The 22056-nt window shown below is 42.0% G+C and overlaps 1 protein-coding gene across 1 annotated transcript; it reads left to right on the forward strand.

Moving 5' to 3' along the window:
• The first annotated feature begins 12716 nt into the window (after positions 1-12716).
• SYPL1 (synaptophysin like 1) lies at positions 12717-20192 on the forward strand. The gene is made up of 5 exons (XM_063308010.1): positions 12717-12912; positions 14441-14559; positions 16093-16297; positions 17660-17848; positions 19283-20192. The coding sequence occupies exons 1-5, from the start codon at positions 12844-12846 to the stop codon at positions 19409-19411; spliced, it is 711 nt and encodes a 236-aa protein (XP_063164080.1). The 5' UTR covers positions 12717-12843; the 3' UTR covers positions 19412-20192.
• The last annotated feature ends 1864 nt before the right edge of the window (positions 20193-22056 follow it).

The raw sequence follows: 22056 nt of genomic DNA on the forward strand, positions 1-22056 counted from the left end.
TGCAAGCATTTCACTAAAAATACAGTATTCATGTTAATACTTTGTATAGCACCAATCCTGATTGTCTGTCTGGGTTTTAGTTCATGTGGTAGCCTATATTCCTCTTGCCTTGATGCTATGAACTCAGTATAGATGTTCCTAAGCAGATACCAGCGAGCTATAGATAAAGCAATGTGCACTGCACACAATAATTTTGTCTAATTGCACCAAATTTTCTCACTAGATAGAATTTAAAGCACTGTATTTAATGCTGAAGAGCTGAATGGTAGAATAGTCAAGACTAACTGTAGTTGCTGTGCTTAAGTCTTTGTAAACTGCTGTGTAAAAATGCATTTGTGTTTGCACGGTGGCCTTCAATTCTTGGTCAAAACTATATTCCATATGATGGATCAAGCTGAGTCAAACTTCAAATAATTTTGAATGGATCTGATCTTCAATAGAGTTAATAAACTTTGGGTCTTCCACCATGGTAGCATAACTCCTGGTTCGTCCTCCAGAGTAGAAGAAGCTAAATGAATTGTGAAAATGGTCTCTAAATGTCAGGACTGATTAGCAATAAACTACATAACTTTCCTTACTGGTTTTGAGAGTTCACCAGATATTTTTCACAAGATGATTTTGCTTTAAAGGAGCTACATTTTGGGGAAGATAATTTTTTTTTCCTTCTTAGCGTTTTCCTGCGGGTGCAAGGTCTGTTTTTCGGATCAACCAAATGTTGATTAATTGGTTGCGACAGGAATTGACCAACCGGCTTGTCCGAGCCTGACATCGTAGGCTGAGAGGGAGTGACTGGCCCAAAGTCACCCAGCCAGCTTTTGTGCCTAAGGTAGGACTAGAATTCACAGTCTCCTGGTTTCTAGCCTGGATCCTTAACCACTAGACCAAACCAGCTCTCTATGGGAAGATACATTCTTGTTGCTTAATATCTTAAAACTACAAACACTGCCAGCTTTTCTGGCAAATGGTAACTGCTCTAAAGATTTAAGGAATATTTGCTGGAATCCTGACTCTCTTCCACTGATTAAATATCTGTGTTTCTAGTGGAAAGAAATGGGTCGAAGGAAAAGGATGCTCAACAAGGAATTTTTTGGCAACTTTTTCTTTACTACTAGTAAGTTCCTTTGTAATGTAAATTTTCTACCAGATATAGTGCAGAATGAAGATGAAGTTACTGCCTCTACTTGGCCTATTCTGATTACTTGATAACCCCTTAAGCTAGAACACTCTCTTGGCTTCATTCGTCCCTATATTTTTAGCAATTGCTCTATGAGCTCACATGGCTATTTTCAGCAAAAAACACCTCGTGAGGAAGGCATATTTATAGCATCATGCTTGTCTTGGCTACTGAATTTTGTGAGAGGTGCTGTTATAAATAATATACTATTTCATTGACCAACTAGAGCCCATTGTAACTATAGAACAGGTTTCTTAATTGTCCTGAGATAATTGGAGATCAGATACCAACAGCAAGGCAGATGAAAGGGTACTATTCCTTACCTATTTTCTTAGCCAGGAAATCTATAACTAATTTAATGACCTATGCCCCTTTTTACTAATAGGTTGAGTGTTTAATGAGTTGGTGAATATATTGAAAAAGCTATATATTGTTATTCTTGTAATATGCTTACTGTGTAAAGGAGAAATCTGGATTCAATGATACAACATTCAGTTGAACGTCCAGCTCTCTACAGATTGGCAAAGTTATGTTGACTTTTTGGTATACTCTTTTAAATTGTTAAGAGTTCTAAAGCCAAAGATCTCTAGAAATTTAAATTCTCAGATAAGCTCTGCCTTTTGATCTAGTAGAAACTGGTCTAAGACACTTATCTAAAAGTCCAAAAATAGAATACTTGCTTTCTAATGGCAGCTTGGTTGAATATTATAAAATGAAATATAACAGTATCTCACTGGATATCATGTTAGCATCCAGACATACCAATATTTCTGTTAAAATAGCTTTACTCAAAATGTTTTTCTCTAGCCAACAGTTTTAAATGAATAGGTGATTTATAAGTGGACTCCCTAGAGATATATGAATGAATTATAACCTGATTTATTTAATCTGAGATATTGCAGGTATCAACTAAAGCTGACTTCCTTTTTTAGTAAAAGAGGGAATGTGACTTTTCTGAAGAATCAGTCTTTTTAATTTTACCTGAAGTTTAGGTTCTAGTATTCTAATATTTAGGGTCTAATATTGGAATGAAAGCTGTTCTGGTGGAGTGGTTAATGGCCTTGGAGACCATGGAAACCAGGAGACCACGAGTTCTAGTCCTGCCTTAGGCATGAAGTGGGTGACCCTGGAGCATCCCTTCTCTCTCAGCCCTAGGAAGAAGGCGATAGTGGCAAGCAATTTCTGAAAATCTCACCAAGAAAACTGGACTTGTGCAGACAGTCGCCAGGAGTCAAGACTGACTTGAGGGCACACATGCAAAAAAATTTAATACTCTAATACCAAGTGGGTGCCCTTTCTTTATGACTCCTTTGCAGGGATGCTGAGGCTTCCTGCTATAGGGATTCACTGCTTTTGAAGGAAACAGGATGAATGATGTTGGCAGACACACAAGTGCAACAGATTACACTTAATAGCAGTGTGGAATGGTAGCTGCCAGCCCCTTATTGCTCTCTTTCCCACAGCATAACTGACTGACTAAAATGCTTGCTTGTACTTACCAATGATGGGCTAATTCTCACAATTAGCAGAAGGAAGGGGAACGTTCTTTTCTGGCTTGGATACTATACAATACATGGTAGGAGAAGGCTCACGTGATTGAATAATCCACCTATTCCCCCTTTCTTCACAAGTATTCCCCTACCCCCCCCCCTTTTTTTTTTTTTTGCTAAGGATGAATGTGAAAAAAGACTGCCAAAGACTAAGAAATGGAAGAAAGCAAACTGGATGGTGGAAATGGCCAAGAACAGGACAGAAGCCAAAGTCAAGCAGAACAAAGGTTTTAATAACAAAAGTTAATAAGGAATTACAGAAAGGTATTAGAAGAGACAAGGAGCACTATTACAATGACATCTGTAAAGATGCTGAAGATGGAAAAACAGACATGGAAAACAACAGAAGTTCTCATTCTTGGGAATAGTGTTGATAGGCAGGAAAAAAAATAATGGATCATTGAAAAATTAATCCAGATTTTCACTAGGGGGATGCATGATATATTTTGGACACGTTATGTGAAGGCGGATCTCCCTTGAGAAGTTTATAATACTGGGAGAAGCTCCTCCTAAGAGAAGAGAATTACCAGCAGCAAGGTGGATGGACTTAATTGTCATTGCAATGAATGTACCCATGTGAGACTGCAAATGCTGTTAGAGAGAGATTGTCCAGGAGAGAATCTATGCAGTTGCTAAGAGTCAAATTGACTTGACGGTACTTAATCAATTATATATAGTTGTAGAGAAGTAGCTTTTCTTCCACTGCTGTTTGTAAGAACTGAGTCATGGGTCAGTACTCTTTGCTTTATCATGTTAGTGACTGTGCCTGCTAGTTTGAAAAAGACTGTGAAGGCAAACACATTATCGGCTTCAGATAATACTGAATATTATCTAATATTGTGTGGAGAACACCGGTACTTAATCAGTGGTATCAGACCAAAAGGCAACTTCGTGCAGTATAATCTTCCTACCCCATCAGATTCCTGAGGACAAGTCTGACCCAACAATACTTAAAGGTCAATATATCTTGGTAAATAAAGACTTGATAGAATATAGCATATGTTTTTGCTCACGCTGTACTTCTCCAAGTGTAATACAAAACCAAAGGGGAGTCTTTAGCAGCAGAAATTAACTTGGGTGTTAAATGCAGCTTCTTTTCCAATAGCTGGAGACCTTAGAGTTGATTGATATCAGTCTTAGCTGTGTTTATAAGAACTTTTAATATGCAGATTTCACACTGTTTCAACAGCTGAAGAGGTTGTTGAGCTGAATGATTGAAACCGAAGCCTAGGAGGAAAAAGATGTGGTTGGGGATGGTGGGTGATTGAGAACCTTGCTCACAAGGACAAGAGAATGAAAGGGAACAAAATTAAAGCTGATTTTCAAAGACTGGCCATGTAGTGAATGCCTGTTTGGAAAAAAAATCTTTAACCACCCAAATGACAGTTTTCCTCTGACTGGGCGGCAGATCTACAATGAAATCCATAGAAATTTCCTCCCAGGGGCGGGAGGGGCTGGCCACCGGCTGTAGAAGCCCCTGTGGCTTCCCTGGTTTTCGTTTTGACATGGCACAAACAGAACAGGAAGAAACATAGTCTTTAACATCATGACGCAGAGTTCGCCACCAAAATTGGCGCCGAACCAAATGTAAGGTTTTTACGAAACCAAAGTGTCCAGCAAGCTTGTCATCGTGAGAACGGTGTAAAACATCAGCCCTCATAGCCTCTGGCACATAGGCACCGTTCTCAAAGGAAACCTTGTCCTTATTTGCCAGGACCCAAGGGTCAGATTGCAGTGCCTGGAGGAAATTTGTAATTGACAAGGACCTTGCCTCCACTGCTTCCTAGGGAGGGGAGGAGTGGGGAGATGCCTGTGCACGGGTCCTGCTACAGGTGACAGCAACCAACCCCAGTTGAGGTTCAGTAAGAACAGTCCCCACTATGTCTGAAACCTGCCCAGAGTCCTGGGGCAGGTGTGACAAAGCATCAGCCAAAAAGTTTCTTGTCCGGAATGAACTTCAGTTGGAAGTCAAAACGACTGAAGAACTGAGCCCAGCGAATCTGTTTAGGACTGAGACGCCGGGGTGTGCGCAGGGCTTCTAAATTCCTGTGATCTGTCCAAACCTCGAAAGGGCATTTAGCGCCTTCCAGGAGGTGACGCCAGGCTTCTAAGGCAGGTTTTACAGCAAAAGCCTCTTTCTCCCAGACATGCCACCGGTGTTCAGTTTCTGAGAATTTCCTGGACAGATAGGCGCAAGGTTTCAAATGACCGTCAGAATCTTTCTGAAGCAAGATTGCCCCAATTGAAAAATCAGAAGCGTCCACCTGAACTACAAAGGGGTGCTCTGGGTCAGGGTGTAACAAAATAGGCTCAGCAGTGAAAAGGGTTTTCAACCGCTCAAATGCAGTCTCGCATTCAGGAGACCAAGTAAGCAGTGCCCCAGGATTTTTAACCTTGCGCGTCTCCCCCAAACCTTTGGTGCGCAGCAAGTCAGTGAGGGGCAGAGCAATCTCAGCGAATCCCTGGATGAAGTGGCGATAATAGTTATTGAACCCAAAAAAACTTTGTAGTTGGCGCCGGGTGCGTGGCCACTCCCAATTCAGGACCGCCTGAATTTTTTCAGGGTCCATTTCAATGCCCTTGTCAGAGACACGGTAGCCAAGGTAATCAAGCCGTGATTTGTGGAATTCACATTTAGAAAGTTTTGCATAGAGCTTTGCCTGTCGAAGCTTGCTTAACACCTGTTTCAGAAGGCGCTCATGCTCCTCCACAGTGTCAGTGTAAATGAGAACATCGTCTAAATAAACCAGGACCCCCTTAAACAAATGATCATGTAACACCTCATTAATCAATTGCGTGAAAACACCTGGGGCACCAGCCAACCCAAAAGGTAGGACTTTGTACTGAAATGACCCCAATGGGCAATTGAAAACCATTTTCCACTCGTCACCAGCTCTTATGCGAATGCGAAAGTACGCTTCGCGAAGGTCGAGCTTGGAGAAAATTTTCCCCTTTGACAAATGGGCTAATATGTCTTATGAGAGGCAGAGGATATTTGTTACAAACTGAGACGGAATTTAACCTGCGATAGTCTGTACAAAGATGAAGCATGCCATCCTTCTTTTCACGGAAAAGCACAGGGGCTCCCACCGGGGAGTTTGCAGGTTCAATAAAACCCCTTGACAAATTCTTGTCAATAAAGTCTCTCAATGCGGCAAGCTCCTTCTGGGTCATCGGGGAAATTTTCGGCTTGGGCAGCTGAGCGCTGGGAACCAGCTCTATAGCACAGTCAGTCTTTCTGGGGGGGGGGGTAGCTGGTCAGCCTCCACTTCCCCAAAGACGTCTGCAAAGTCCTGGTACAGGTCGGGTAAGCCCTCCAGGTGTGGAGAACTAGGGCGTGGAGTGGCGAGCGCAGCCCTTCCAACCCCCACACTTTCCGGTTTCTCTGGTTTAGGAGCTTAGTAGAAGCCATCCTCAAAAGTAATAGTTCGGTGCACCCAATTTATGTACAGACTGTGCCAAGTCAACCAGGGGATTCCCAAAATCACCATGGGATTGCCAACTGGGGCCACAATGAATTTTAAAGCTTCCTTGTGGCTGCCCATTTGCATCGCTACATTTCCAGTGAAATGAGTTGCTGGACACCCTCCCCCCCTGCCGTTGACCCGTCAAGCTGGTTGAAAATCAAGGGCTGCTGGAGAGGAAAACTAGGCAAGTCTAATGAAGCAACTAGATCAGGGTGGATGAGGCACCTCGAACACCCAGAGACAACCAGAGCCCAAACTTCCATGGTTCTAGTGCGGGAGCCCAACTTCACTTTCACTGCTAGAGTGGGGCAATCAGCACTCACCATAGCGTCCTCGTGCCCATCCTCCTCCACCTGCCCCAGGGCGCAGTTCAGGGCAGGTGGCTGGCATTTCCCGCCGGCTCCTTTGTAGCATCCTCGACCTCTGTGAAGAGGTACATGTCTTCTTCGACATCGGCAGCTCCCTTGGACGCGGTCATTCGGCGTGATGCTGGGGGCGACTTGGCCGGGACTTTCGTTGCTCGATCTCCGGTCTTGAGTTTCGGGCAATCTGTCGCTCGATGGCCTCCTTTCCCACATCGAAGACACTGTCCTCGCGCGTAGCAGCGATCCCTCTCCTCGTCTCCTGCTTGGTAGCCTGGTGAGGCAGTCGTCGCTCTGCTTCAGGGTCCCCGCATCAGGGTTGGTGGTTTTTCGGTTCGCCATGTCTGCATGTAGGTGCTCTGGGCATGCTCAGCCTTACCGGCCAAACAGATCCACTCGTACAGTGACTCCGGGTCGTCTCTGCCCAGCGCCCATCTGAGGACGTCTCGGTTAAGTCCTTCTTTAAATCGCTCTATGAGCGTTGACTGGGACCAGTCAGGAACTTTGCCCGCCAAGGCTTTAAATTCCAGGGCATAGTCGGCCACCGACCTGTGGCCCTGGGTGAGGTCCTTGAGTGCCTCTTTAGCCTTTGCCTTGGCCAGGGGGTCCTCAAAAAACAGCTTCAAGGCGAACATGAAGTCTTCAAACGACCTTAGTTCAGGGGCGTCAGCCTCCATTAACTGGACGTACCAGTCAGCTGCTCTGCCTTTCAGCTTAGGGGTAATGGCCGATATTTTAGCCTCCTCAGACGTGAAATACGACCCAAATTGTCTCATGTAGGTCTTCACGTTGGTTAGGAAAAAGGATAGTTTGGTGGGGTCCCCATCGAATTTGACGGCAAAGTCTTTTACCACCTTCCCCGTTGGAGGGGAATCAACTGCGGGCTGGGCAGCAGGGCCCCAGGTCACCCCAGAGGACCCTCTTCGGGGCGAAGCTCCATCTCAGTGTCACCTCCTGCCCCGGGTTATCGGTGGTCCGTTGGGAGGAAGGGGAGAGGGTTGTGTGGAGCGAGGACTCTCGTCTCAGCTTCCCTGGTCACCCATTGCGATAGACAGGGTTTTCAACAGATCCTCCAACGAATCCATCCTTGCCTCCAACCTTCTCATCCTTTCAGGGGTCACCGCTTCCTCCCTCCGTCGAATGTCCGGCCGTCCCTCTGATGCCACTTTGGTCGATTCCATCTCTGGGGTTAGCGGGAACCGGTACTTCCAGGAAGCCCTGGATGTCTCTGCCTTGGGTTCCCCCTCATCGCTAGATCCCCCCACCTCAGGGCTTGAACTGGAGCCCCTCGGGTAGAACGAAATGTTGGGGGGGAGAGGGCTCTGCGGTGTTGTGTCCACTTGCGGTTCCAGCACCCCGGACATTGGTTTCAGCTCTGCCATCGTTAACTACTTTCCTCACAAGAATTGCACTTGGCAGGAGTTAACAGGTATCACAAAAGATTCTCAGCTTTATGTAATGAATGCCTATTCCAAAATAATTCTCAGACTCACAAGCCAAAGCTTCATAAAATCTGGTTTTATTGTAGAATAGAGTGCAAACACAAAGAAAGCTGAGAATGAGAAAAGCGTGCCTAAATTAAAACTAAATATCCCCCGATACAAATGAAGTCCCACCCCCACCCCCGTACAATCGTCTCAAATTCACAATACCAGGTGCTCCTAATGAGTTCTGCTGATCAACAGGAAAAGACCTTGAACATAGAAGATAACCCAAACACATTCCATCTTAACGAGTACAGATAGAGAGCTTGGTGCAAGGTCCCTCAGCAGCTCCCTCCCAACTAGATACGCGCGTCAGCGCCTTGGCATGCGAAACGTTACGATGTACAATGCACATTGAAACGATGAACATGACAGGCCATAAACCACAATTTTCTACTGTTTGCTCTGTGTTACTGCTTGATGGTTTCCTGCCAACATCATGTGATGGCTTGTTTGGATTTCTCTCATGGCCTTTTAATACTTTCCAGGGTTACATAATGTTTCTCTAATATATCATTCTGGAAAATCAGAAGTGCAGCATATTCCAAATAGATGAAATAGGCCAAGAGAGAAATAAGAAGTTGGATATATTCCGTTGGATAAGATAGGACTGTAGTCAGAATCTATGCCAGAAGACGGCCCAGAGGAAGCATGAGATTCTTCTTTCGTATCCAGACCAAACAAGCTGCCAATATGACGCCACCTTCTTGGCTTTGTCATTGGCCAAAACTAAGTCATTTTCAGTGCATACTATTGGTAATAATCGGCAGGTCAGCAGGTAGGTCAAATTCTGTATCTCTCCACATTCACACAGCATGACATGGGGATACAGAACAGAGGCTGAACAAAAAAAGTGGGAATTTGCAACAAAATGTTGCTGCATATTCCCCTAAGTTCAGCTTTCCTCCCAGCCAGTGAGCACTCATAACAATTGAGCATGGATTCTTGCTAGGCTTAGTTCTTAATTCCTTAGTTCCCTACCCACTAATTTTTAATTATTTACTTATTTCCCTCCCCACTTCACCAAACCAGCTGGTGTTCCTTTCTTACATACAAGCCAAGAGTCATTTGAAATGAACCGGCCCCAATTCTATATTTAGTACACACAAAAATTGATGTGTGAAATCCTTCCCCTCAGGACAATTATAAAACCAATTATACCCTAATAATTATACTAATTATACACTAAATTAATATGTATTGGTTAAAAAAAACCTGATTTAACCAAACCAACCGATAGCAGGTGGGTTATTATAACTGTCCCTCCAGATGATGAATTGGGGGTTTTTTTCTGTATTGAATCTGATTCTTGGTTTTTATATGCAATATTGCTATTGAATCATTTTTAATGTGACATCAAGGGAAATTAGTACACCCGCAGAGATGTAAGCAAATTAACTTACTTGGTGTGTGGGTGTGGGTGTGTGAAGTGGGTTTTGTCATACTGACTCTGGTAATTTTAAGTAAGCAAAAAAAAAGTTTGCTGTTGTGACTGTCATAGGTAACAGCACACAGTAGTGTGACATAAAAAGAAAATAAAAACAATAGTAATAGACTTGTCTCAGTATGGCCTTAGCTTTCATGTCCCAGAAATTAATAAACTGTTCATAGTTATGGTCAACAGAGGAAGGTTATATCAGTACAATTACTTAGTGATCTGATACAGCAAAGCAAATCTTATTTTACTTCTGATTATTGCAAGCTTCAAACAGACCAAAGAGTGTCTTTCTCCCGTTAGAGAACTGGAGCCTTATCAGCAGTAGATTCATTGACAGAAACGTCTACTGGGGTAGAGGTTAAAGACACTGGATTAGAAAGTGGGAAACAGTGAGTTCCAGTCTTGGCTTTGCCATGAAGCCATCTGGGTGACTTTGGGCCAGTCCTTCTCTCTCAGTGGAGGAAGAATAAGGCAAAGGCAAACCACGTCCAAAAATATTGCCAAGGAAACTGTAAGGGCTTGTCCAGGCACTGATCAGACCGACTTGAAGGCAGCCAAAAGAAAGAACTGCAAAATGCATTAAAAAGGGGCAACGTGCAAAGAAAACAAGCAGATCTAAAACCAGTGCTACCATTTGCAACTTAAAGATTTATTTCTGAGTTTAAAAGAGAGCCTAGCCAAAGTGGGGACCTGTCTGCTAAGAGTCAACAATCATTTCTGCAATCATTTTGCATCTTGGTTTGTCTACCACCCACAGTTCCTCTAAATCCTATCATAGAAGGGGCAGTAGAGGACATAGTGAATGAGCTTCTAAAGTTGGCTGGCCTGACGGACATTCGAGGGGGCATCTGCAAAATCTCCTTTTTGATATGCTGAAGGCACAGTCTGTAAGCGAAGGACGTAAACGCCTTCCTCAGTAAAGCTCCGAGAATATTAACCGGATACTGGAAGAGGTTCTGTTTCTTACTTGGCAGCACCAGCATGAAAACTGAGAGGACTCTACTGCTGTGCCTCTGATAACTGGTGAAATATATTCTATTCATTTTCTTTTAAGGTACTGTAACAAGTTCTGGATTGTAAAGTTCCAAACGATCATTAGGTGGCTGCAAAGAGAGTTTACAGCCCATCTGCAGCCATCAACCACTGCAATAACTCCTTAGATGTCCACTAAAGGCACCAAATCTATTCCAAACCTTAACTGGCTGATACATTTATTTGGACCAATCAGATTAATAGAAAAGGGTGTGGTGCAAGGCATCTTACTGATCCAGAACTCTTGCTCAGATTTGCTGTTACCAAAATCAAGGAAGAGGAAAAAAGGAAGATGTACAAAATATAAAATGGATACTTAAAGCAGCCACGAAATACAAGGTGTGGACTCAAGATAAGGTCCATGTAGAGCTGTGTTTCTCAACCTCAGCAACTTTAAGATGTGTGGACTTCAACTCCCAGAATTCCCCAGCCAGTGAGGCTTAGACTGAGAATGGCCAGTCTTTCAGGATTGGTTCTTCTTTACCTTTAATGGTTGCACTGGGGAGTTAAAGCAAGTGCAAAGGTATTTCACTGCTGTAAAAAGTATTGGTAATGTGTAGAGCCCTGACATTTTCTGCATATATCTTAAAGTTACAGGCAGGAGTCCTGCTCCGGAAGCAAAAATAGCCATCTTCTTTTTTATTTCTTTCTAGTAGCACTTCAGAGTCCCTGGGAAGGCTGAGGCCAACCTGCTCCAGCAAAATCCTGTTTTATGTTACACCTGCTCACCAACTTCTACAAAGAAAAACCAGCAGTTTTCACTTTTATATCTGTGCTTTTCTGAAATAAATGCACATGTTTTTCAGGGATAGGAGTGCTTCAGCAATATTTGCAGGGGTGTGGTAGGAGGTGGTCAAAAAAGTCAGGTTGGTGTTTGTGACCAGACAGTTGAACCTTTTTTTATATGTGTTGTACACGTAATGCGGAAGACTTTGATCACACAATCATGACTTTTTTGACTCTCCCCTACAAACACCTTTATACATATGGGCTGAATTCACAGGGTGTTTTGACAAGATACTGAACCACAAACTAGCTGGCCACATTTTACGCTAGCAAAATATGTATTCACAGCCGTATTACGCTAACCCAGAATGGGCTCGTTTTAATTTAGCATTTTATAGGAGTCAGTTGTGGCTTTTTCAATAAAATGGAGTTTAAAAACCATGGCTTAATGCAATGTATGCAGGGCTTGGATGACTGTTCACACTAAAGAGAATCACAATTTTCCCCCGTTTTTGGTTCCTTAATGCTTTCTTAAATGCAAAGACATAAAACTTAAGCTCCAATTCTTGAAAAAATAAGTGCTTCTTTAATGCAGGATAGCTGCCTCTACTGCTGCTGCTGACATTTTAAATATTAGATTTAAAACACTCTGTTCATTTCTTTGAAAACAGTTAGACAGGTATCCCTCTTCACTGGCAAGATAAAGGCTCCCTTTGTAAAATTACCCATTGTGTAAAGAGAGTGAAAGAGTGAAGTTTTCTTCAAGTTGAATTCAGTTTCTGGTGACTTCATGGCTTATAAGTGCCTTTTTCTGGGATAGTTTTTTAAAACTTCTTAGTCTGGTCTACCACCTTCAGTATCTCTTAGTGGTCTCCCATCCATCCAGGTCCAATCCTGCTTAGTTTTTCAAGGCTGGCTGGGTGCTGCCAACACAGCCTGCTCTCCAGAGGCAGAATCTTTTGCAGGCAACCTTTTAGCCCATTAAGCTTCCCTGGTTCTGGAATAACACAGTTCTCCCATCAGGTCAACTTAACCAAGAAAGAAGAAACTCTCCTGCACTGGGCTTCCAAAAATGGAATTTCCTCCAGCAGGGGAAATATTTAACCCAACAAATATGTAAGCAGAAGAGAGCCAGTTTGGTGTAGCGACGAAGGTGCTGGGCTAGAAGCTTGGGAGGCTGTGAGTTCTAGTCCTGCCTTAGACATGAAAACCAGATGAGGGACATTGGGCCAGTCTCTCTCTCTCAGCCCAACCCACCTCACAGGGTTGTTGGTGGGAGTGTTAGGTATGTACCCCTCCTTGAATTGACAAAACATAAATAAATATGGGTGTTAAGCAGTCCATCCTTGGAGCTTCTGACAGCCCCGCACTGTCTGTGCAGATAACGTCCCTTCCAGGCCATTGTGAGATGACAGTTGGGGAAGGAGGAGAAGGGCTTCCTATTGGCCAAGGGGTGTGGGCGGAGCCTGGGGTGGCAGGTTCTATAGGACCAGAGAGGTCCACCTGATGCTCCTGGGGACAGTGAGCTTGGAGACAGGACTGAGCAGAGCTTCTGGCCCCTTGCCCCACCATCTCTTCCGTGCTCTGATCTCTTCTTCCTCTCGCAGAACATGAGTGATTTTCACCTTGACCTTAGCCCCCTCAAAGAGCCCCTGGGTTTCATCAAGCTTCTTGAGTGGGTGAGTTGTTGTGGGGAGGAGGTTGATCATGCATGGCTTCCCTTGAGGAGGTGCTTTGCAAGTTGCACTGGGGGGCACAGGGTGAATATGACCCCCAAAGCTGTTTTTGCAGGATGTCCTAAACCTCAGAGCAAGCTGCTGTAATTTAGGGGAGTGGGTTGGGCAAACTCGCCTCCTGTGGGTAAATTCAGAATATTGGATCAATTCTTGTAATTGTGGAATAAGTGGGAGGGGGTACATAGAGTCTCTCTCCCGAGCTTTAGTGGAATAGGAAGCACAATGTTTCTAGGCCAAAAAGGCTGCGAGGCCTGTTCTTTTCTCTGCCCCAGAAATGGTGTAGTCGTTTCTCTTCAGTTACAACAGCTTTCTTGCTAGGCCTGGGGCAAACCAGGTTTTTTTCTGGCTGGTCTATAAAGTTCCCTTTGAATATTTATTCTTGTCCAAGGGGGATGCTCTTTGTAATCAATGTACTTTTACTACAAAATCATGGGATTAAATCATGGGAAAATTTCTCTTGTTCCTCTATAATTACATTGGACAAACAAGGGAAGCTCCTATCTTAAACCTTAAAGTTTTGAACCTAAGATTTCAAACATTTGTATATTATTTTAGTAAGCATTGCTGCATCACGTTGTATAGCGTTTTCATATTTATGACTGGCAAATATTTCTGATGAAAACCAGGTTACTCATGTGGTGTATATGCTGAGTTCTTACTTGATTGCATATAAGCTGGGTTCATACATCATGATGGGCCATGGTGTGTTGTAGCCCTGACAAGCCATAAATACTGGTTTATAGACAACAGCTTGGTACATGCAGCATGTTAAGCCAAAGCCTAACAAATCACAGTCTAGCATACTGTGCTGTATAAATTAGCACAGACCAAATTAGGCATTGTGTTTAATACTAGGCAAATGGATAATGTGTGAAGTTATTTGATAAATGTATTAAAATTGAATCCAATAATGCCCAACAAAATATCTGTCGTGTTGCAAAAAAACAAACCTCAACGCTATTTATTCTTGTTCCTTATTTGAACACCTTAAAGTACATTTTTAAGAGACTGCGGCTGAGTTTACACCACATTCCAAGCCATTAACACTCATTAGGTTCACACATTCAGCACAACTGTGTTTTAACCATGGGTTATTGAGCAAACTACAACTGGCTGGCTTTGCACAACCAGCTAAACCATACACCATTGTGTTTGGGTTTGCATAACATGCTGAACCAAAGCCTAACAAAAGGCACTGTTGTGTAACAAATTGTGCAAAGCGGTGATTACTCTACCCTATTATCTCAGGCTGGTTTTTAACTTTTGTGTTATAACAGACTTGTTGTTCACACACCCAGTTTGTGCTTGTTGCACCTGAAAATCCCTTGCTTGAGGCCTTTTACCCCACCTGACTTTAATTTCCCTTTTTGAGCCTTTTAATTAAAAAGGAAGCTCTACCTTTAGAAGCAAGTCACTACTCTGTTATCTCCCTTTGCAATAATGCTAGAATCAGAATGTTCTTTTTCCACAGCTCTTTTCCGTATTTGCATTTGCTTCTTGTGGAGGATATAAAGGTGTCACTACGCTTCTAGTTTCCTGTCAAGGGCTGGCGAACAAAACAGTAACAGCCTCTTTTAGTTATCCTTTCAGGTGAGTTCCTCATATGTGTGTAAATCCCATCAGGCTATAGGTTGTGAACAGGTTTCCCACTAGAACTGGTTTGCTCTAGAATGGGTCTTTATCCTTTTTTCCACCATGGACCCCTCAGAGAATCTGGTGGAAAATGTATTTAACGACATAAAATGTAGTTAAAATGTGTTTAGCTACATAAAATACCTAGATATCAATACCTAGACAGCAAAATAAACCAATTATACTCAAATACAGTTATTAAGAAATAACATATATGTGATAGAGTAATATATGTGCCTCTTTGTTAATCTGTTAAATCAGTGTTTTTCAAACTTGGCAACTTTAAGATGTGTGGAAAATGCTGGCAGGGGAATTCTGGGAGTTGAAGTCCACACATCTTATAGTTGCCAAGTTTGAAAAGCACTGTGTTAAATCCATGACAAGGTAATACTCTTTTCTAGGGTATAATAAATTTAGAGAGTGAGCTTTTGTTTGGAAGTTAACAGACATTTTTGGAATCTAGAGGGCATAAATTACTTTGTCGCCTACAGCATTATTGGATGAAAAGCTAAATTTTAGTTCGAGTGAAAATAAAGCTCTACATTGTTTTCCTACCCAAATTCACACATCTCCTGAGATCTACCCAGGGACCCCAGGCAAGAAACCCTGCTCTAAAAGATAAGCAGCTGAAAAATAGCTCAATGTTCCTAAATAATTATTTGGACAAGTTTCCCTGTAGTGGTGGCAATTGTGTAAATGTATGTACATGCTCAAGCAATAGTCTCTTTAATATTTTTTTGGCAGTATTCTCTGAAAAAATACCTGGTTTTATGGATTTTTCCAAAAACCTGTGCCTGGCAAGAGTTCTGTACAGGAGTGCTGATACTGGACAGACTTTCTAGCCAAACAACCTTGTATTGCAATTTTTGCTCAAACTGCTTTCAAGAGCACAGATGTGCACAGAATGAGCCTCATTATGTCACCTGTGTTGCTTGGTGTCAGGATAAACTGCTAAATCTTATTTGTTCAGTTTATCCAATCAGTCTTCATGATGGCTTAATCTGGGTTTAAAAGATAATACTAATATTAAAGTTGTTTTTAAAGCATGCTTAAGATAATGTATTTAGTTTTTTAGGGTTTATATATTTGCCTGCCCTATGCACATTTCAACTTTGAGAATATTACATAATCCAGTTTTCTTCAGGAACATTCGTGGGGGAGGGATAAAAAATGTCAAGATGGCGGCCATGTCTATGGGATCAAAGCCCCACCCTTTTATACATGCATTGTGCATACAACTTACATTAAAAACAGATGGGTCTTTGAGCCCATTGTCATGGTTGCCATCCTGACTTATTTGACCCTGCCATGGATGCCTCTGCTTTTCTTCAATATGTTACCAAAAACATGAGATATGCCCTCCTAATGTTCTATTGCACAGAAATTTGACTTCAGCATTCCAACTATATAGATTTTTATTTGTTAATACGCTTTTACAATAGTAGATTATCCTGATAATTCTGAGACGTTCTCCATCTTCTGTTTGTGCAGGTTGAACAAAGTTATATTTACTTCACCAGATCCTACCCGATGCAATGGCACTTGGACAGATTTCTATCTTGTGGGCAACTTTTCCTCCTCTGCACAGTTCTTCGTCACGTTTGCAGTCCTGATCTTCTTCTTCTGCATGGCGGCCCTGGTGCTGTACCTTGGTTATATGCACGTATATCGGAATGGTAGTAATTTCCCAATGATCGTAAGTTGTTAAGATTCAGGTTGGATAATAAAAGGGGGAAAGATATTATTTTGGATAGCTTTGAAGTTAACTCAACACTACATAGGGTTTACTATTAACTCTGTAAGTCAAGAGTCCATTGGAGTTGGGTGGCTAATGAAATCAAATAAATAAATAATAGTTTCCAGGCTTCCAAAAATAGACTTAAGACATTATTCAGAATCTACTGGAGAGTGACATGGGGTAGTGGTTGGACTAGACAAATCGGATTCAAATTTATGGAAGTGAGTTCTCCTCCATAGCGTTAGATAATTACTCTTGGTTCCTAACATTTGCTGGGTCCATGAAGATGCGGCAATCAATGTTCAGTCCACTGGAGTGTCTAGAAAAAGGTCAAGATAAAATTGCAAGAGATTCCTGATTATATTTAGGGTACATGGCTGTTGCTTTACACAAACTCTATCCACTGGAAGTTCAATCTGTCATTTAGAAGTACCCTTCATTTGGGATAGTGAATTTCTCTTCAGGTTCATGACTGAACCTGAAGATGACAAATCTCACATTGAAGTGAAATGCAAGACAGAACCGTGCATCTTCCATTTCTAAAAAGCTTCTCCAAAATTGTGCCTTCCTGTTTTGTTGGGATTATAATTGTCACACTTCTAGCACACATCTGGAGGGGAGGAGGCTGATCCAGAGCTGTGTTTGGGATATTGTTTTGTGCTGATGGAAGGAACTGCAGCTAAAGATTTCTGAAAACAAATCTCTACCAAGGTATATCCTATTTCCAATAGTTTCTGCCCATCTAGTAAGATCAGGCCGGGGGAAGTCCAGGTCTTCTTGATTAAACAATGTCATCTATCAGGACCTAGGGAGGGTGTCCTCTGGAATCACATTCCCTTGGAGATTCATGTGTCTCCCACTCTGACCATGTTCTGAAAATCTCTGAAAAGCTGGCTGCTCTCCTAGGCCTTGGGGCAGGGTGGTTGTCAGCCCATAGAAGTTACCTTTTTGCTACAGTTGTATGGTGTTTTTTCTCCCCCTGGGTTTATTTTTCTGTTTTACTGTTTCCTCCTTTTTAAAAATGTACTTTCACTTTGTGCCTCCTTCTGTGTGCAAATAATTTTCTGGGAGAAAGAACAGTAAGCCAGCTGCAGAATCCATAGGATGGAGCCCTCTCCATGCAGATGAAGAAATGCAACATGTTAAATATGAAAGACTATAGAAAGCAGGTTGTTCAGGTTCCTTTACTGTTCCCCACATCCTCTTCCTTTTCGTAGCTGTATATTTCAAGTGGTAGCAAGGGGAGTGGTTCTTTCAGTTCCGTAATCAGAAGTTTTGATACATCAACGAAACTGGTAATTTGACTCTCTTTGTCTCTAGGATTATGTTTTCACTCTCAGTGCTGTCTTTCTGTGGCTAGTCAGCAGTGCTGCCTGGGCAAGGGCCCTGGTTGATATCAAAGTATCAACCGGTCCGCACGTTGTGGAAGAAATACCGGCTTGCAAAATGCTTGGGACATCCTGTGTGTTTGCTTCCGTTTCCAGCATGGGAAGTTTGAATGTGTCCGTGGTATGTATGTCAGATATGGTTTAGTGGTGTGGATATAGCTGTTAATCAAACTAGAACAGGTGTTCACAGAGTTGGGTCAGAAAAGTCAAGATGGTGACTGCAATAGTGCAATTGAAGCTCTATCTTTTTTTTTTTTTATATGCATGAAATGTGTGACATCCATAAAAAACAGACTGAGCTATGATCGCACCATCGCGACCGCTATCTTGATTTTTTTGACCATATCCTGCGGACACCCGACTGCAACCGAACTAAGTAGTGGAACTTGGGGGAAGCTGGATACGAAACAAGAGAACAATGAACAGAACAGCACTTTGCTGTGTAATAAGGCTAAAAGGGGATGATGTTGGTTTATGGTTTCAAAATGCTACTCTTAAAATGAAGCTAAAATTACTTCCTTGGATACTTAGCCCCAAAGGAAAAAAATATCCTACTGTTATAATGAGAGGGCAATTTTTAATCAGGGAAAATTATCTAGAAGGGTGCTAGGAATGAGCAAGAAGGGCTTCCCATTTCTGGAAACTACTTGTGAAAGATTTTTAGGCTGTATGGAGAATGGAATGGTTGATGGGAAGACGAGGAAACACACTGTAAGTCTCTTTTCCTTAGAATTTATAGTACAGTTCTAGGTTTCATCATCTTTACCCTGTACTTTAATCCCAAACTGGCCCATCCACAGTTGCTTCTGAAGTGAAATGCACTTAGTTTATAATCTGGGTGGTCTTAACCCCAAAAGGGTTGATGGGAAATGTAATCCATCACTTACAGAGTTTTTAGCGAAGGATCAGTAACTGAAAGACAAAACTGAATTTAGTTCCCTAGCTGTCACTATAAATATTGGCCAGGCTTGATACTGGGAAGTGAAACTTGGTCACAAGTGCCAGGATCATATGATTTGGTCTTAGAAATTCTGCAGCATTACCCTTATAATCTGCGCACTTTGTTTAGGACACTTACTTTCCATGTCATAAAAAAACAAACTCCAGAATGATGCTGAAGAGTTTATGCTTCTAGAACAGTGTTTCTCAACCTCAGCAACTTTAAGATGTGCAGACTTCAACTCCCAGAATTTCCCAGCCAGCCAGTGTTTCTCAGCCTCAGCAACTTTAAGACAAGTGGACTTCAACTCCCAGAATGGCTGGCTGGGGAATTCTAGGAGTTGAAATCTGCACATCTTAAAGTTGCTGAGGTTGAGAAACACTGTCCTAGACAGTTCACAATCTTTGCAGCCTGTCTCCAATTTTGTGGCCATAATATAAAGGGGCTGGGTGCACTTCTCTAGAAAAATAGAGGCATCTACTACTTATATGCCCCAAATCTTTAAATGTAGATCTGATGTAGAATATGTCTTTTCATCATCTCATTAAAACATGATGTAAAACATGGATTGATTCGGTTATAATACAGAACTAACTAAGACCTCTATTCTTGCAGGTTTTTGGCTTGCTAAATATGATTCTGTGGGGAGGAAATGCTTGGTTTGTATACAAGGAGACTAGCCTGCATAAACCTAACAGTAATTCCCCAAACTCTGGGTTCTATCCCCCTGCATCAGGAATCTGAACAGTTGTAGATTTATGCTAAAATGGCCACGTTTCATATTGTTTACCAGTTTGAATACACTGCATTTCAAAATCTTTTACTATTAACCTTCACAAATGTACAACTCGGAAAAACACCTGGTGTGGATAGGAAATGAGTACTTTGAAAGAATTTATTTACCTTAATTGGATACTCTTAATTCAGTCAAACTCACAGACGATGTCTACCTGGAAAAGAATCTTTTTGGCAAAATACATTTCTGTTGTAATTGTTAAAAAAAACTGCATTTGACTTAATTCTTGCCTGTATGATCATATTCGTGTTATGCTGTACTTATGTTTTGTCATAATCTGAGAGACTTGAAATAATTGTTGCACATTATACTGATAAACTGCTTTATCAATAGGCAAATTAACTGTCTGCTTAAACAGTTGTCTGGTTTAAAAAGTTTCCTCCACACCAGAAAAGGTATTTTTATATTTGTGATTTCAGTGTAATTGTTCAACTGCTACTATAGAAAAGAGATTGGAAACAACTTGAATGCCATGTGATGTAATAGCAGAAGTAAATCTAAGTGTGTGGGTTGGTAATCAAATTACCACCAGTGATGTATTTTAAATTGGAAAAGCCCTCTCTGACCTTGAGAATGCAAGTTATGTGGGGGGAAGCACACAACTCATACGAAAATGCTCAATTACTTATAAGTTTGACGGTTTAAAAAATGGATGCTTAATGTTTTCAAGCATTGTCTCTGACATGTACTCCTGTACTTTGGATTCAGTTTACCCTAATAAATTGACGTTTCTAGAAATCTGGCCTGTTGTCTGAAAAATATTGTATAGCAGGAACATGCAAAACCTAAAGCAGTTTTCCTTCCACTCTGGAATACCAGTGTGCAGAGACCAGTTCATCCTTTCAATTATTGATTAGATTTACAGTATATCCTGCTCAAAGCGTCGTAGATAGTACTGTCTTCTATTTTTCTCCACAACAGCAACCTTGTGAAGGAGGCTTGCTTGAGAAAGAGTGGCTTGCCCAAGGTGGGTTTTCAGGGCTGAGGGTAGGTTAGAAGTTAGATTTTCCTTCTCCAGACCCAATACTTGAACTACCACACATGCTTGTATGTATCCCTTGAGTACGTGTTAGGAAAAAGCTTCATGTATGGAAGAGTGTTGGCAACCTCTCCTTTTGTCCTTAGTCCTTTCCATCTCAGTCAAAGCACTGGCATTATTAGGATTCTGCTGCAGTAAAACTTAACGTGAGCAATGCCCTGCTGGATGTCCCCTTGGCCCATCTAGTCCAGCAGTCTGTTCTCACGGGCCAACCAACTGCCCCAGGAAGCCCACCAGTCTCCCAGCAGAAGGCCTTCAGAGGCAGTCCCACTAATGGAGCTGAATCACCTAATAGCCACAGATCCCCCATGACTTCCACGAATTGGTCTAACCATTTTCTGAAGCCAGCCAAGCTGGTAGCCAGCACCACATCTCATGGTAGTGAATTCCAAAGTTGAATTGCATGATGTGGGAAAAAACTGGGATGCAACTTAACTAGAAGCACAAAGAACTTTGTTATTGCTATTACAGTTTGGTGTAATATCCCCTTAGATGCCGATTATTGCACACACAGCTATTTATTCTGTGTCTTGTCAGTCCTATATAAGTGGCTGGGGGTGTCAAAAAAGTCAAGATGGCAGCCACGACAACAGGATTGCAGCTCTGCCCCCTTTTAGGTGTCTCGCAAAGTGTAACATCTCATTAAACTCAACACAGGCTGAACAATTTTCATTCATGTCTGTTATGTCCAAAGTCCCCTGCTGTGTTCTGTAGGATATCTTAAATCTAAAAAGTTCACGAATCCCTTAGCTTAAATGAATGATTTTATTTCTAGGCACTAAGAAAGCTTTATCACTCCACTAGGAGTCACTGTTGCTGCATTAAAACATCTTGAGAGGCTGGAACATCTTACCACCACCATCCCATCCATGGCAAGTATTTTGAAGGTCAAAAACTGCCAGATCTCTAACAAGCACAGATAATAGAAATTCAAAACAAAGCCAGCACATTGAAATAGCAGGTGTTATTTGTTCCAGACCTTGAAAGTTATTCATATTCTGCATGGAGCTCTCATTTTAACAAGGGTATTGAGATCCTTGTTAAAATATAAGGCAGAATGCTAAGTATAGTTCAGGCTGTTCTGCCACAGGTTTTAAAAAGCTCTTAACTCAGCTTTACTTGAATTTAACTAAACTAACTCAGCAATAGTATATGTAAAGTGAGGAGCTGTATAGTTTTCTTTCCTGGAATGCTATGAATGTCTGTGACCAATGGCACTTGAGGATACGAAGTAAAAGATCACCATTACGCATTTTTGTTCCCTTTATTTTTAAAAGGAAATTCCCGTAGAGGAAGTACTTTGAGTAAGTGATGTATGATGTAGGTAGCGAACAGTATTATGATTAGATTGCAGTGTGTGTGAGAACTTAAGGCAAAGGCAGGCTGTGGGAGGCTGGTTGTGGCTAAACAGCCAATCAAAATGGTTGCATTTTGAAAGCATCTGCTCCTTACTAAGACATTGGCTACCTCACCTCCAAAATGCTAGAAATACTAAATAAAGAAGACAAAGTTGTCAGGAATGAACCCTTCTTCACCATGAGCTTCCATACCAAA

The sequence above is a fragment of the Candoia aspera genome, chromosome 7 (genome assembly GCF_035149785.1).
Source record: "Candoia aspera isolate rCanAsp1 chromosome 7, rCanAsp1.hap2, whole genome shotgun sequence".
In the NCBI taxonomy this organism is placed as follows: Eukaryota; Metazoa; Chordata; class Lepidosauria; order Squamata; family Boidae; genus Candoia; species Candoia aspera.

Excerpts from the sequence above, each read along its gene's own strand:
- SYPL1 (XM_063308010.1), top strand. The coding sequence starts at position 12,844 with ATGAGTGATTTTCACCTTGACCTTAGCCCCCTCAAAGAGCCCCTGGGT. Across the intron at positions 14,560-16,092 it reads TCTTTTAGTTATCCTTTCAG|GTTGAACAAAGTTATATTTA; the intron begins GTGAGTTCCTCA and ends CTGTTTGTGCAG. Across the intron at positions 17,849-19,282 it reads GAAGTTTGAATGTGTCCGTG|GTTTTTGGCTTGCTAAATAT; the intron begins GTATGTATGTCA and ends CTATTCTTGCAG.